The 12,615-nt window shown below is 40.7% G+C and overlaps 1 protein-coding gene across 1 annotated transcript in view; it reads right to left on the bottom strand.

The window, feature by feature from the left end:
• The window catches only part of PCDH15 (protocadherin related 15), a 532,120-nt gene that overhangs the window by 320,197 nt on the left and 199,308 nt on the right, over positions 1–12,615 (bottom strand). The window contains exon 6 of the mRNA XM_032231542.1: positions 2,131–2,250. Within this exon, the coding sequence (XP_032087433.1) occupies positions 2,131–2,250 (120 nt within the window). The remainder of the gene's footprint in view (positions 1–2,130; positions 2,251–12,615) is intronic.

Here is a 12,615-nt window from a genome sequence, read left to right as displayed (position 1 = left end):
TCTGGAGATAAAAGGTCTGATGGTGCCACGCCCTGGTTGCAGAAGTCAACGTTCATTCATTCGTTCATGGTTCGTTGTTCATCGGTCGTGGTTTGTTTGTGAGAGACACTTGGATAAGTGATTTGCTTTCCGTAACCCTGATTCAAAGAGACACTTGGAGAAGTGAATTGCTTTGTAAGAGATCTTGTTTTTGCATTCTGTTATCTTCTTGCCAGAGAATTTATTTATGTTTATTTTTGGGCTTGCAGCCAGCGGGAGTTGAGGCTGATAAAGTTCTTTCCTTTTAAGTCTGTCTGACTGTCGTCTTTGAACGAGCGGAGAAGGGGGGTCAGAACAGGGCCCTATGGTGGCCTGAGTGCTCTGCCAGCAAAAACGGCCCCCAGAGCTCTGTTTTCAGCTGCAACGGCCTCCTGCAATCCTCTGCCAGAGAAAATGGAATTTGGGAGTGCTCCATTTTCGCTGGCAGAGGCACCATGGGCCAGTCCTTTGCTGTTTCCAGGACAGCCCCATGGGCAAGTTTTAATCACTCCGTGGACCAGATCTGGCCCCTGGGCCTTGAGTTTGTTACCCCCTCTGTCATATACTTTATATGACAGTGAGCAGAATAGAAAAAAAAAGGAACCAAAATTAAAAACAGGAATAGCATTAAAATAGCAGCCAGGTGCACTCATAAATATCCAAGCTAACCATGAAATGGTCTCATCATTAGCCGCCAAGGTCCCAGGTTTATTATTTATTTTATTTTATTGGTGTCAAATTTGAAGGCTGCCCATGGCAGAGAAAGTTGTCCTTCTGGATCTCAAGAGGAAAAAGTCTCTTTTGGCTGGGGCCCAGATACACATCTCCTGCTGGATCTAACTGGACAGGTAGAAAAATATTAACCTATTTTGAGAGCCCTCTGGCTTCAAGGATCCTATGGGATAGATTTACATCTTCTTGCATAACTGGAATAATAACTCCAATTCCTACGGTGTTATACTCACCATCTATGTTCATTTGACTTTAAAAGAACCCATTAGAATTGAAAGTACAGATTATAGGCCACAGATTACAGGCAGAAAGAGCCATAGTTTAATCGCAAAATTATAGAGCTCAATCTTATTGAGAAAACTGTTATTAACAGCTTATCATTTTGCCAATATTCTTTGCCAAGTGCAAATTGGACTTTTTATATTTGCTAGATTCGATATGCTGCCTTCACGATTATAAAGAAAGGAGTTCAACTCTATTCTTTTATAAGAAGGTCTCTGACTTTACTTGCCCATATTCTTCCTCACTATACCTTCCACTCAGTTTGACACAGAGACTTAGTAATTTCCTCGTGATATGGTCGTATCCTTATTATTTTAACAGATAGATCATTGACAGTCTCCAAGAGTGACTAAATTTAATTCATTCATCCTAATGTATAATTACAACATTTAGCCTCAAACTTTATGATTTTGTGTATTCAAAAAGGAAAGTACTATGCCATTTTTGATCCATTATCTCCTTTAAAAGCCAGCCTAGTAAAATGATTAAAAGAACTGGACTGGAAAAAGGAACCCATGAGTACTATCTTGAGTAAGGTGACCAGATTTTAACATTGGTAAAGAGGGACACCATTGACCGGGGGGGGGGGGTTACTTGATTATTTTTTTTAAAAAAAATGGGACTTTTTTAAAACGCCGTGGGACGCGGGACAAATTGTTCAAAAGTGGGACTGTCCCACCAAAAGCGGGACGTCTGGTCACCTTAATCTTGAGTCCATTTTGAGCAAGGAGATCAGCTGGATGGCTTTGGGCCTAACATTCTTTACATGACTAGGAAGAAGATACTTGCAAGCCACTTCTGTAAAATGTTGCTAAGAAAACTAAAGGGATTTATTCCTGTAGATATTCCTGTAGATAACCAGAACTGAACGGCCATCACTATACACCACCTCTTTTAAGAACATTGCCTTGTTCCATGGATAACACTTTGACAAAACCTGAGTCGAAAACACATTACAAAAAATGGTACTCAAACCTTTCAATATATATTTAAATTAATAAAAGAATAAATTAAGCATATCTAATGTATTCTATTTTACATTTTTTTTAATTAAAAAAATATTCCAACAACATTTACTGAAAATAAAATTTCACATACTGGATCGCTGGGATTGTATTGGATGACATACTCTATCTGGCCATTGGGTCCATCATCTATATCTGTGGCGCCTCTGTTTCCAGAGAATCCGGTGAAGATCGTGGTTCCAACTGGTGTTAACTGAAAGAACAACATAAGGTTCAGGCTTAAAAATTCTTGAAGGAAACCCAAGTTCTGTATCCAGATGGTTAGAAGTATGCTGGCAACTCTCCCAGCTGAAACAAGATAATCAGTAATCATTTATAACTTTAATAAACAGCAGCGGCTCCCAACCTTTGGGGCACCAGGGACCAGTTCTGGGAAGACTGGTTTTCTGTGGACCAGAGGGACCATGGTTTCACGTGCTTCCTGCATCCCATGGAGGGGATTCGCTTGTTTGGGCAGACCAATTGCTGGCATGCCATGGACCAGTGCCAGTCCTATTGAAGGTTGGAGACCCTTGATATATAGTAAAGCAGGGGTTTTAGAGCAGGGAGCAGGGACCCTTGATATATAGTAGAGCAGGGGTGTCAAACTCAAGGCCTGGGGGCCAGATCCAGCCCATGTGGTGCTTAGATGTGGCCTATGGGGCTGTCCTAGAAACACCAAAGAAACTTGCGCTGCGGTGCTTCTGCCAGCAAAAATAGAGCTCGTTTTCCGCCCTCTGCCAGGCTCCTTTTTCAGCCACAAAGGCAGAGGGTAGCATGGCGGCTGAAAGCAGAGCTTGGGAGCAATTGGGCCACCACAGAAGCCTCTGACACAAATGACATCAAGCTGGCCACTCCCACCCTGACCCCTGAGGTCAAACATAACCCTGATGCAGACCTCAATGAAGTCGAGTTTGAGATCCCTGCGGTAGAGTATTTGAAGGGGAAAGAAACAAAAAAGCAAAAGGGAGAAAAATAGGAACACACTTTATGGAAATTACTCAACTGAATTGCTTAGCTTAAAAATAAAATGACAAGTTAATTACCACAGATTTTCATGGTCCCATCCAAGCACCTCACCAATAAGGTTTCATGAAGAAAAAAGGCACTCAAATTAAAACCTGAATGGTAGTTGAAACTAATATCTTAGGCCTCCTGATTCAAATTATGTAATCAACTCACAGAGATAAGAATATGGGTCAGCTTCGCAATGTTTTTTCTGCATCTTTCACCATTGCTCATACTAGCTAGGTAGGGCTGCTGGGAGTTGTACATCAATATTGAACCATAAAATCATAGATCTGGAAAAAAACAATTTAGGCTATCAATTCCAACTCTCTCTTTGGGATAGGAATTATGTAAAGTATCAGGGGAAAACTGGGAAGCCTCTGCTTTGACCACACATACAATGAACAGAACTTACTGTCTCTCTAAATACTTGAGTCTATCATCAAACTGCTATTACAAAAAGGATATTTTCCCTGGCATTCCCTAGAACATTAATCTGTGCCATTTACCCTGAGACAACAGAAAACAAGCCACGATTTGTTTGGAATGATAATTTAAAAAAAATATGTGAATATATCCAGTTTTCTTGGTGCTGATATTTTTGCTGTCTCCAAAATTGAACTCAATACCTGAGGTGAGGTCAAACATATGCAGCAGAGGTGGGTTCCTACCAGTTTGCACCTATTCGGTAGAACCGGTTTGTCAAATCTACCGAACCGGTTAGAAGAGGTCCCACCAGTTGACCTGGAAAGCAGGCCACACTTACAGAAGAGGTTCCAAAAAGTTTTGAAACCCACCACTGGTCCTTGGATAGGATTATTCTACACTATCATGCTCATATTTATAAAACTCAGTGCCTCTGGGAAAGGTAAGGATGACTACTGCGTTTGTGGTGCAATCAGAACATTGCGTGTGTTGAAGTTGTTTTAATGCAAACCAAAGATGCCTTTTAAAAAACAAGTTTACATCCTATTCTTATGCATGCCAGTGCTGTGTGTGAGGTAATTTAAGGTGGTTCTGACAAGTGTCATCGGCATCTTCATATCTGGTCACATGGGCAGCAAGCCACTCCCATCCGGTCACATGGGTGGCAAGACACTCCCACAAAGGAGGCCACACCCACAGAGTAGGTTCGAACAATTTTTGAAACCCACCACTGATATGCAGAATAGAAGAAACATTATTTCCCTTTAATTTGGAAACTATATTCTATTGATGCAATCTACAATTGCTGTTTTACAGACATGTTACCTTCATATTCAATTTGTGATTCAATTATAACCCCAGTATCTTTTTTAGAGTTGCTGATGCCACTCTACCATATGTTTATATCAGTGGTGGGATTCAGTCAGTTTGCATCACTTTGGGAGAATTGGTTGTTAACTTTCTGAGCAGTTTGGTGAACTGGTTGTTGGAAGAAATCATTAGGGTGGAGAACCTGTTGTTAAATTATTCGAATCCCATCACTGGTTTATATGTTTATTTTTTCCTATGTGAAGAATTTTGCATTTTCAGCTCATGGTTCAAGTTTGTTTTGATATATCAGATGGATTTTATTGGAAGAGTTCTCTGTTCATTCACTATCAAATGTACCTGTCATCTGCTAATATGAAAAAAATTACTTGTTTCATCCTTGTTTCTTTAAAAACAATTATTCTTAGTAAAGTTTTGGATACAGAAAAGTTTGCAACCACACCATGACTATCAAACTTCCCCACATTAAAAAAATAAATAAATGGCACTTACAAAGTGTTGTGCAAAGGCCAAAAGAAAATTTTGTTTTCCAAATAATAACAACTAGCTTTTTGAAAAATAAGTATGACAGCCATAGAAAAAAAACTAAGATGAATAACCTCGGTGGAAAAGTGTATATTGCAAAAATAAGGAACTCTCTAAGATGTACAGTATGTAAGACGGAATTTGTAGGAGATGACCAGGCTGATTACAAGGAAGGGGTCAAACATGTTTGTTTATTAGTTTGTATGTTGTTTATTAGTTTTGTATGCCACCCACTCCCGAAAGACTCCGGGCGGCTCACAATAAAACAGGGAAAGGGGATAAATAAGACGATACAAACAATATTAAAATACCCAACAATCACAATTGAAGTGGGGCTGGATACTTCAGCAGCCTCCAGCCTGCCGGAACAGCCAGGACTTAGTAGCTTTACGGAAGGCCGGGAGGGTAGTAAGGATCCGGATCTCCATGGGGAGCTCGTTCCAGAGGGCCGGAGCAGCAACAGAGAAGGCTCTCCCCCGGGGGATCGCCAGCCGACATTGGCTGGCAGATGGAACCCGGAGAAGGCCAAGCCTGTGCGATCGAAACAGTCTTTGGGAGGTGATTGGCAGGAGGCGGTCTCTCAGGTACCCAGGTCTGATGCCATGCAGGGCTTTATAAGTAACGACTAGCAACTTGAAGCGAGCCAGTGCAGCTCGCGGAGGATAGGTGTAACGTGGGTGTACCTAGGTGCACCCACAATCGCTCGCACGGCTGCATTCTGGACTAGCTGAAGTCTTCGAACACTTTTCAAGGGCAGCCCCATGTAGAGAGCGTTACAGTAATCCAGTCTTGAGGTGACGAGGACGTGAGTGACTATCTGAAGTGCCTCCCGGTCCAGACATGTTACTAGTCTTGAGACTTGAGCACTCACAAGTGATATAAGTCCAGATCAATTGAATTATGTTGATCCTTATCTATTGCCAATTTGCTTTGACTGTTAGTAGTTCAGATTCTTGTGGAGAACTTTAGCATGCAATAAACCTATATGTTCATTTTAACTGCCTGGAGTCTTCATTTCCTGCACTTGACAGAATTCCTTCAGATCTTATATATATATACATTTTCCATTTTTCTTTCATCAAAATCTGTTAGATATCTTTTTCTATGATTATATAAAAAGTTCCAAAATAAATTCAATACTATAACAAGTTCAAGGGAACACACAGAGGATAGTGATGTGTTTTGATTTTATCCTTGTTCCTTGGCAAGTTATGGCATTGTTATTTTGAAATCAACAAAATAGATTTTAAGAACAGAGTGAAGTGTGAAGTGTGTTTGCTGATAGCCCTTTGGAAAAAGCATTAAAATAAAGTACATCGGTTATTTTTCAAAAAACTACTTGTTACTCTCTATACTGGGGAAGAATTGTTTCCTTACCACTGGCCCTTGATAATAGATAAAGGAAATACTATTTTCACATTTAAGGTAAACTATATGTAGACAAACCTCTGACATTTCTTCCCTCTGTCTTTACTGTGTCTTTGTAATTAATTACTTATTGGATTTAGCCTACATATATGTTTTATTAAAAAAATATATATATAAAATACAAATAGAAATAAAATCAATAGAAAAACAGTAAAGAGAACAGAGGATATAAGTGATGGAAAGGAGAAAAAGAAATAAAAAAGAAACAAAAAGCAGTAACTTCCAACCTATTGGCAATAATATACATAATAAAGCTATTATTTTTCAGTTACGCCAGATAACAATCACGAGCCATTCCTACAACAATAACCTACTTAATTGTCAAAACCCAAAGTCAAAATTTCATTTTTTTTCCTCATTCACACAGAATGTCCAAATAACCACAAAACTATTGGATTTAGTAACTATACCCTATGGAGATTATTATTATATGGGCATCATACTCTTTGGTTTCATAAACAGATGAAGAACTTAAAAAAACAGAGTTATTTGAGAGATTATAAAAGAATAGGTCTTTTTTTTTAGTTTAACAAGGTCAGTGGTGGATGAAAAGAAGCAGAATAGGATTGAGGTACATGGCTGTTAGTAGAACCATCTTGCCTTAGCTTGATTTTGATAAAGGACGACAGCTTTTATGAAACAGTTATTTAGAGAAGAAAAGTGGTGAATTCACTATGGCAAATAGGAGAGCAATTTCCCTGCTTAGAATTTAAAAAGTTCCAAAACAAGCCCTACAGCTCCAAAATAATACAAGAGTTGTTTGCCAAGATACTGAAAAATAGAGAAAACTGGTTTATTTATTTATTTTTTTTAAAAATGAACCTCAGGGGTTTTGATATACAATTCTTACAGGAAATCCTTAGAAATGGACTTTAAGAATAAATAATCCAGTAGGTAAAATTTTTTGCTTCGTAAAAACTGTACTTCATAGCCTTAAAATGATAATGTATTTATTAGATTAAATATATATATATATAGTTTCTCAAATATCATATATATTCCCCCCTATCACTTTTTAAAACAAAAACCTGGAAGACAAACTATTTTACTATCTGTGACTGCCTTAGAAACTTTTGTAAGTGAATATGAAATAATATATTATCTCCAAATTAGTTTTTAGTTAAACAGCAAACTGATTTATGATATTAGTATAGACAACGTTACAATTTTGGTTTACATGTTGTAAAGAGATAAAAGACTCTACATTCTCAAGAATTAATTCCATAGTTTGTGTAAGGTTCAATTTTATAAAAAATCTCTGCCTAGCCATCTTTGCCCATTGTATTGTTTGAGTTCATCAGTTCATCAGTTTTGACCAGGCCTAGCAACGTTTCTCTAATAGCAATAGCAGTTAGACTTATATACCGCTTCATAGGGCTTTCAGCCCTCTCTAAGTGGTTTAAGAGTCAGCATATCGCCCCCACAGTCTGGGTCCTCATTTCACCCACCTCGGAAGGATGGAAGGCTGAGTCAACCTTGAGCCGGTGAGATTAGAACCGCTGAACTGCAGATAACAGTCAGCTGAAGTGGCCTGCAGTACTGCACCCTAACCACTCTGCCACCTCAGCTCTAACACTGTTGGAATGTTTGAATACACTCTTGCTGTCAAGAATGGAGATACGACAGAGGAAATGTGGTAGCTGTCCAAATTGAACACATAATTGAGTTAATACACTGTTACAATATTGTCTAAAAGAGATCTCACATGTAGATCAATAAACACTTGAATGGAGAAATTTCAAAAAACTTACAGAAAGGAGCTCATTTTTAATAGCATTGATGGAACAAATGAATTTGGGAAGAACAACAGAGCCTTTTTCTATCATTCATATTAGAAAATGCATTGATCTGGACAAGATCAATGGTATAGAGGTGGCAGGAAAGCAACTCGCTTAGAGAAAAATGAACAGAGAAGATAGTACCCTATCTTCTGGCATTAATGCTGTTATTAAGAATGGATAAAAACTTATCTGTTGATAAGTGAGGGAAACTTTCTGTTTATGATTTGGGCTTGCCTAAGCCTTTTGTTGCTTTCACACCATCTTCCTAGCATAGGAGCTCAATAAAAATAATCTGCTTCCCTTATCTTTATGCCTTGGATAGAGTCTATATGAGCATCAAATATTTTCTCAGGCTGTCAGTTTAAACAGAAATAGCTGATAAATGCTCAGACAGAGCTATAATAGCTGGCAAGAAAAGAAGACAATATTTAACTAAAACATATGAGGAGAGTTTTATTTAGCTCCTCAGCCAGAAACTAACTGGGGAAATAGATTCAGATACCACCTCTAGGGTGGGTAGGACACTTATTCTTAAAAGTCATCTCTCTAGAGCAGTGGTTCCCAAACTTGGCAACTTTAAGACTTGTGGACTTCAACTCCCAGAATTCTCCAACTAGCTCTTCTGGCTGGAGAACTCTGGGAGTTGAAGTCCACAAGTCTTAAAGGTGCCAAGTTTGGGAACCACTGCTATAGAGGAATCCATTGTCTTTCTTTAGGAGAGAGAAGGGCAGTTCTTCATTAGTTCACTGAGGGGGAAAAAAAACTCGACTCTATTCTTAAATTCACAGGTTTCCCAGGAGATAAAGTCTTGCATAGGAGTGTAGTGAGAAGCTTGTTTATCTTCAATTATTTGTCTACCTTGGCTAGTTTCAGAGTCCAGAGAGTTGGTTATATATATCTTTTTTTTCTTCATCACACCAGGAACTTTTGAGTTCAAGGACAGAATTTTGGGGTTGTATGATGGGTGAAGTATTGAAGTAGGATGATATAAAATAAATAGGGAATAAGTGGAACCTCGGGTCACGAACGCTTCTGCCTATGACCAAACCAGGTGCCGGCCCAAAAATCCGCTAAATGTTTCACTCTGTTCACGAACACATCCTTGGGTGGTGATCAATCGTGACCCGTCAAAACCGCGCTTGACTAAGCTGCGCCGATTAAACCGTGTCGCTGACGTCATCAACAGGGTGACAACAGCCAGCGTGGAGAAAGAAGGGCGCTTTAAATAGCACTTTGAAAGCAAGCAGATTCAACTTAAGGTATGGGTTAGGTTTAGGGTTAGGTTAAGGGTTAGGGTTAGGGTTAGGTTTAGGGTTAGGTTAAGGGTTAGGGTTAGGGTTAGGGTTAGGTTAAGGGTTAGGATTAGGTTTAGGGTTAGGTTAAGGGTTAGGATTAGGGTTAGGGTTACGTTAAGGGTTAGGATTAGGTTTAGGGTTAGGTTAAGGGTTAGGGTTAGGGTTAGGGTTAGGTTTAGGGTTAGGTTAAGGGTTAGGGTTAGGGTTACGTTAAGGGTTAGGATTAGGTTTAGGGTTAGGTTAAGGGTTAGGGTTAGGATTAGGTTTAGGATTAGGTTTAGGTTAAGGGTTAGGTTTAGGTTAAGGGTTAGGGTTAGGGTTAGGGTTAGGTTTAGGGTTAGGTTAAGGGTTAGGGTTAGGGTTAGGGTTACGTTAAGGGTTAGGATTAGGTTTAGGGTTAGGTTAAGGGTTAGGGTTAGGGTTAGGTTTAGGGTTAGGTTAAGGGTTAGGTTTAGGGTTAGGTTTAGGATTAGGTGGGTTAGGTTTAGGTTTAGGGGTTAATTTTAGGTTTAGGGTTTACAGCGTGCTTCTCTCTCCGCGCTGTTGTCACCCTGTTGATGACATCAGCTACGCGGTTTAGTCGGGCGCGGTTTAGTCAAGCACGGATTTGTGGTGGAACCGTGATCAATCACAGCTGCAGCGATTTTCCCTTCTGTACCTTTATTTTTTGTGCACGCATGTGCAGTCAGTCTTGCTTCCAGTCATTTATTATTTATTTATTTGTTTATTAATAAAATTTATAGGCCACCCAATCCCGGAGGACTCCGGGCGGCTTACAAAAGGAAGGAAAGAAGTAATAAAAATAAAAATAAAAAAGACAGATTTAAAATCACAACACATGCATTCGTTCTGATCGGGGCTGGACCTCAACAATGAGGTCAGCAGTCCCAGGCCTGCCAGAATAGCCAGGTTTTAATGGCTTTTCTGAAGGCCATGAGAGTTTAGTTTAGTTTTATTGAACTTGTATGCTGCCCTATTCCCCGAGGGGACTCAGGGCGGTTAACAAGCTAAATAGGGAAAAAGGGGAAGTACAAAAAATGAAAAGACAGAAAAATACAAAACAGATTAAGAACTCATCAACAGCCGCAACAATTCAAGTGGGGCTGGGAACTCATCAGCCCCAGGCCTGCCAGAACAGCAAGGTTTTAAAGGCTTTGCGGAAAGCCTGAAGGGTGGCGAGGGTCCGAATCTCCACGGGGAGATCATTCCAGAAGGCCGGAGCAGCCACAGAGAAGGCCCTCCCTCGGGGGGTCGACAATCGACACTGGCTAGTTGATGGAATCCGGAGGAGGCCTAATCTGTGGGATCTGATTGGTCGAAGGGAGGTAATTGGCAGGAGGCGGTCTCTCAAGTACCCAGGTCCGATACCATGTAGGGCTTTAAAAGTAACGACTAACACCTTGAAGCACGTCCGGAGTCCAATAGGCAGCCAGTGCAGCTTGCGGAGGATAGGTGTAACATGGGTGTACCGAGGTGCACCCACAATCGCTTGCGCGGCTGCATTCTGGACAAGCTGAAGTTTCCGAATGCTCTTCAAGGGCTGCCCCATGTAGAGCGCATTACAGTAGTCCAGTCTTGAGGTCACAAGGGTGTGAGTGACTGTTCTGAGTGCCTCCCGGTTCAGGTAGGGACGCAATTGGTGCACCAGGCAAACCTGGGCAAATGTCCCCCTGGTCACAGCTGACAAATGATGCTCTAAAGTCAGCTGTGGATCCAGGAGGATTCCCAAATTGCGAACCCTGTCTGAGGGGCGTATAATTTCACCCCCCAGCCTGAGAGTTGGAATACAAGGCCAATTATTGGGAGGGAAAAACACAAGCCACTCGGTCTTGTTGGGATTGAGTGCAAGCTTGTTTGTTCACACCCATCCAGACCCTAACAGCCTCCAGGCACTGACACATCATGTCAACTGCTTCACTGAGTTGGCACGGGGCGGACAGATACAACTGTGTATCGTCCGCATATTGGTGGAGTGGGTAAGGTCCGGATCTCTTGGGGAAGCTCATTCCAAATCATGACCAAATTGGGTGCCGACTGAAGTTCTGGAACGGATTATGGTCGTGACTGGGAGTTCAACTGTAAAGGGTTCAGGAAATAATGACTAAAAATCAAGATAAACAAGTACTTCAGTAGAGCTTACTGATCAGATTGTACTTCCAACACTATCTTGGAGGGGAGAAATGCCAATGTCATAATGGGTGACCTAAAATAAGGTAAAGGTAAAGGTTCCCCTCACACATATATGCTAGTCATTCCCGACTCTAGGGGGTGGTGCTCATCTCCATTTCAAAACTGAAGAACCAGCACTGTCCAAAGATTTCTCCGTAGTCATGTGGCCAGCATGACTAAACACAGAAGGTGCACAGAACATTGTTACCTTTCCACCAAAGGTATTTCCTATTTTTCTACTTGCATTTTTACATGCTTTTGAACTGCTAGGTTGGCAGAAGCTGGGACAAGTAACGGGAACTCCCTCTGTTACCAAGCACTGGGGATTTGAACCGTCGAACTGCTGAACTTTCTGATCAACAAGCTCAGCGTCTTAGCCACTGAGCCACCGCATCCTACATTTAGAAAAGATCAATTTTCTTGATGCGTTAGTAAAACTACACATATACATTCACATTATTTTGGACATCTATAGATCACCACGTGTATCAGTGTGTTTCCAGCCCCATACAGAACACATCACCAAAACCATCACTTGTAGCCAGACTGTGCTACAAATGGATCTCTTCTGACTCATTTGACAGAGATACTCCACTGATGGAATTAAGCCAGGCATTCAGGAGACTGAACTAGCCACACAGAAGGATCAGACACATCAATATAGCTAGTTCAACTCCCAGGAGGACCTTATTAAAAGACAGTATGCTGAAACAGAACAACACTGATTGCCACCTACAACTCGGAGCTCAAACTACTCAAAGCCCTTACTAATATGTTACTGCCCGTATGGAACAATGACACCACACTTTCTCAGGCTTTGGTAGCAGCTCCAAACAGTTAACCACTCTGCCTAAATCAGAGTCTTATAAGTAACAAGAAACAGCAGGACAATGATTGCATCAAGGGAACCAGACTCTGCAACAACATCTATTCCCCATCTCCCGTATCTACCTGAACAGCACCATCATATACACACACGATGAGAGACACCTTCACATAGTCTTTCTCTAACATGAACAATGCTATCATTATCCAGCAATACTCCTCTGAATTCTATGTCACACATTGTGCAATATATCAAGGACACAAGTTGTACATTAGGTCTCAAAACTAAGGCTA

Source organism: Thamnophis elegans, chromosome 15 (genome assembly GCF_009769535.1).
Source record: "Thamnophis elegans isolate rThaEle1 chromosome 15, rThaEle1.pri, whole genome shotgun sequence".
NCBI classification, from domain to species: domain Eukaryota; kingdom Metazoa; phylum Chordata; class Lepidosauria; order Squamata; family Colubridae; genus Thamnophis; species Thamnophis elegans.
This window is presented reverse-complemented; position numbering and strand designations above follow the sequence as displayed.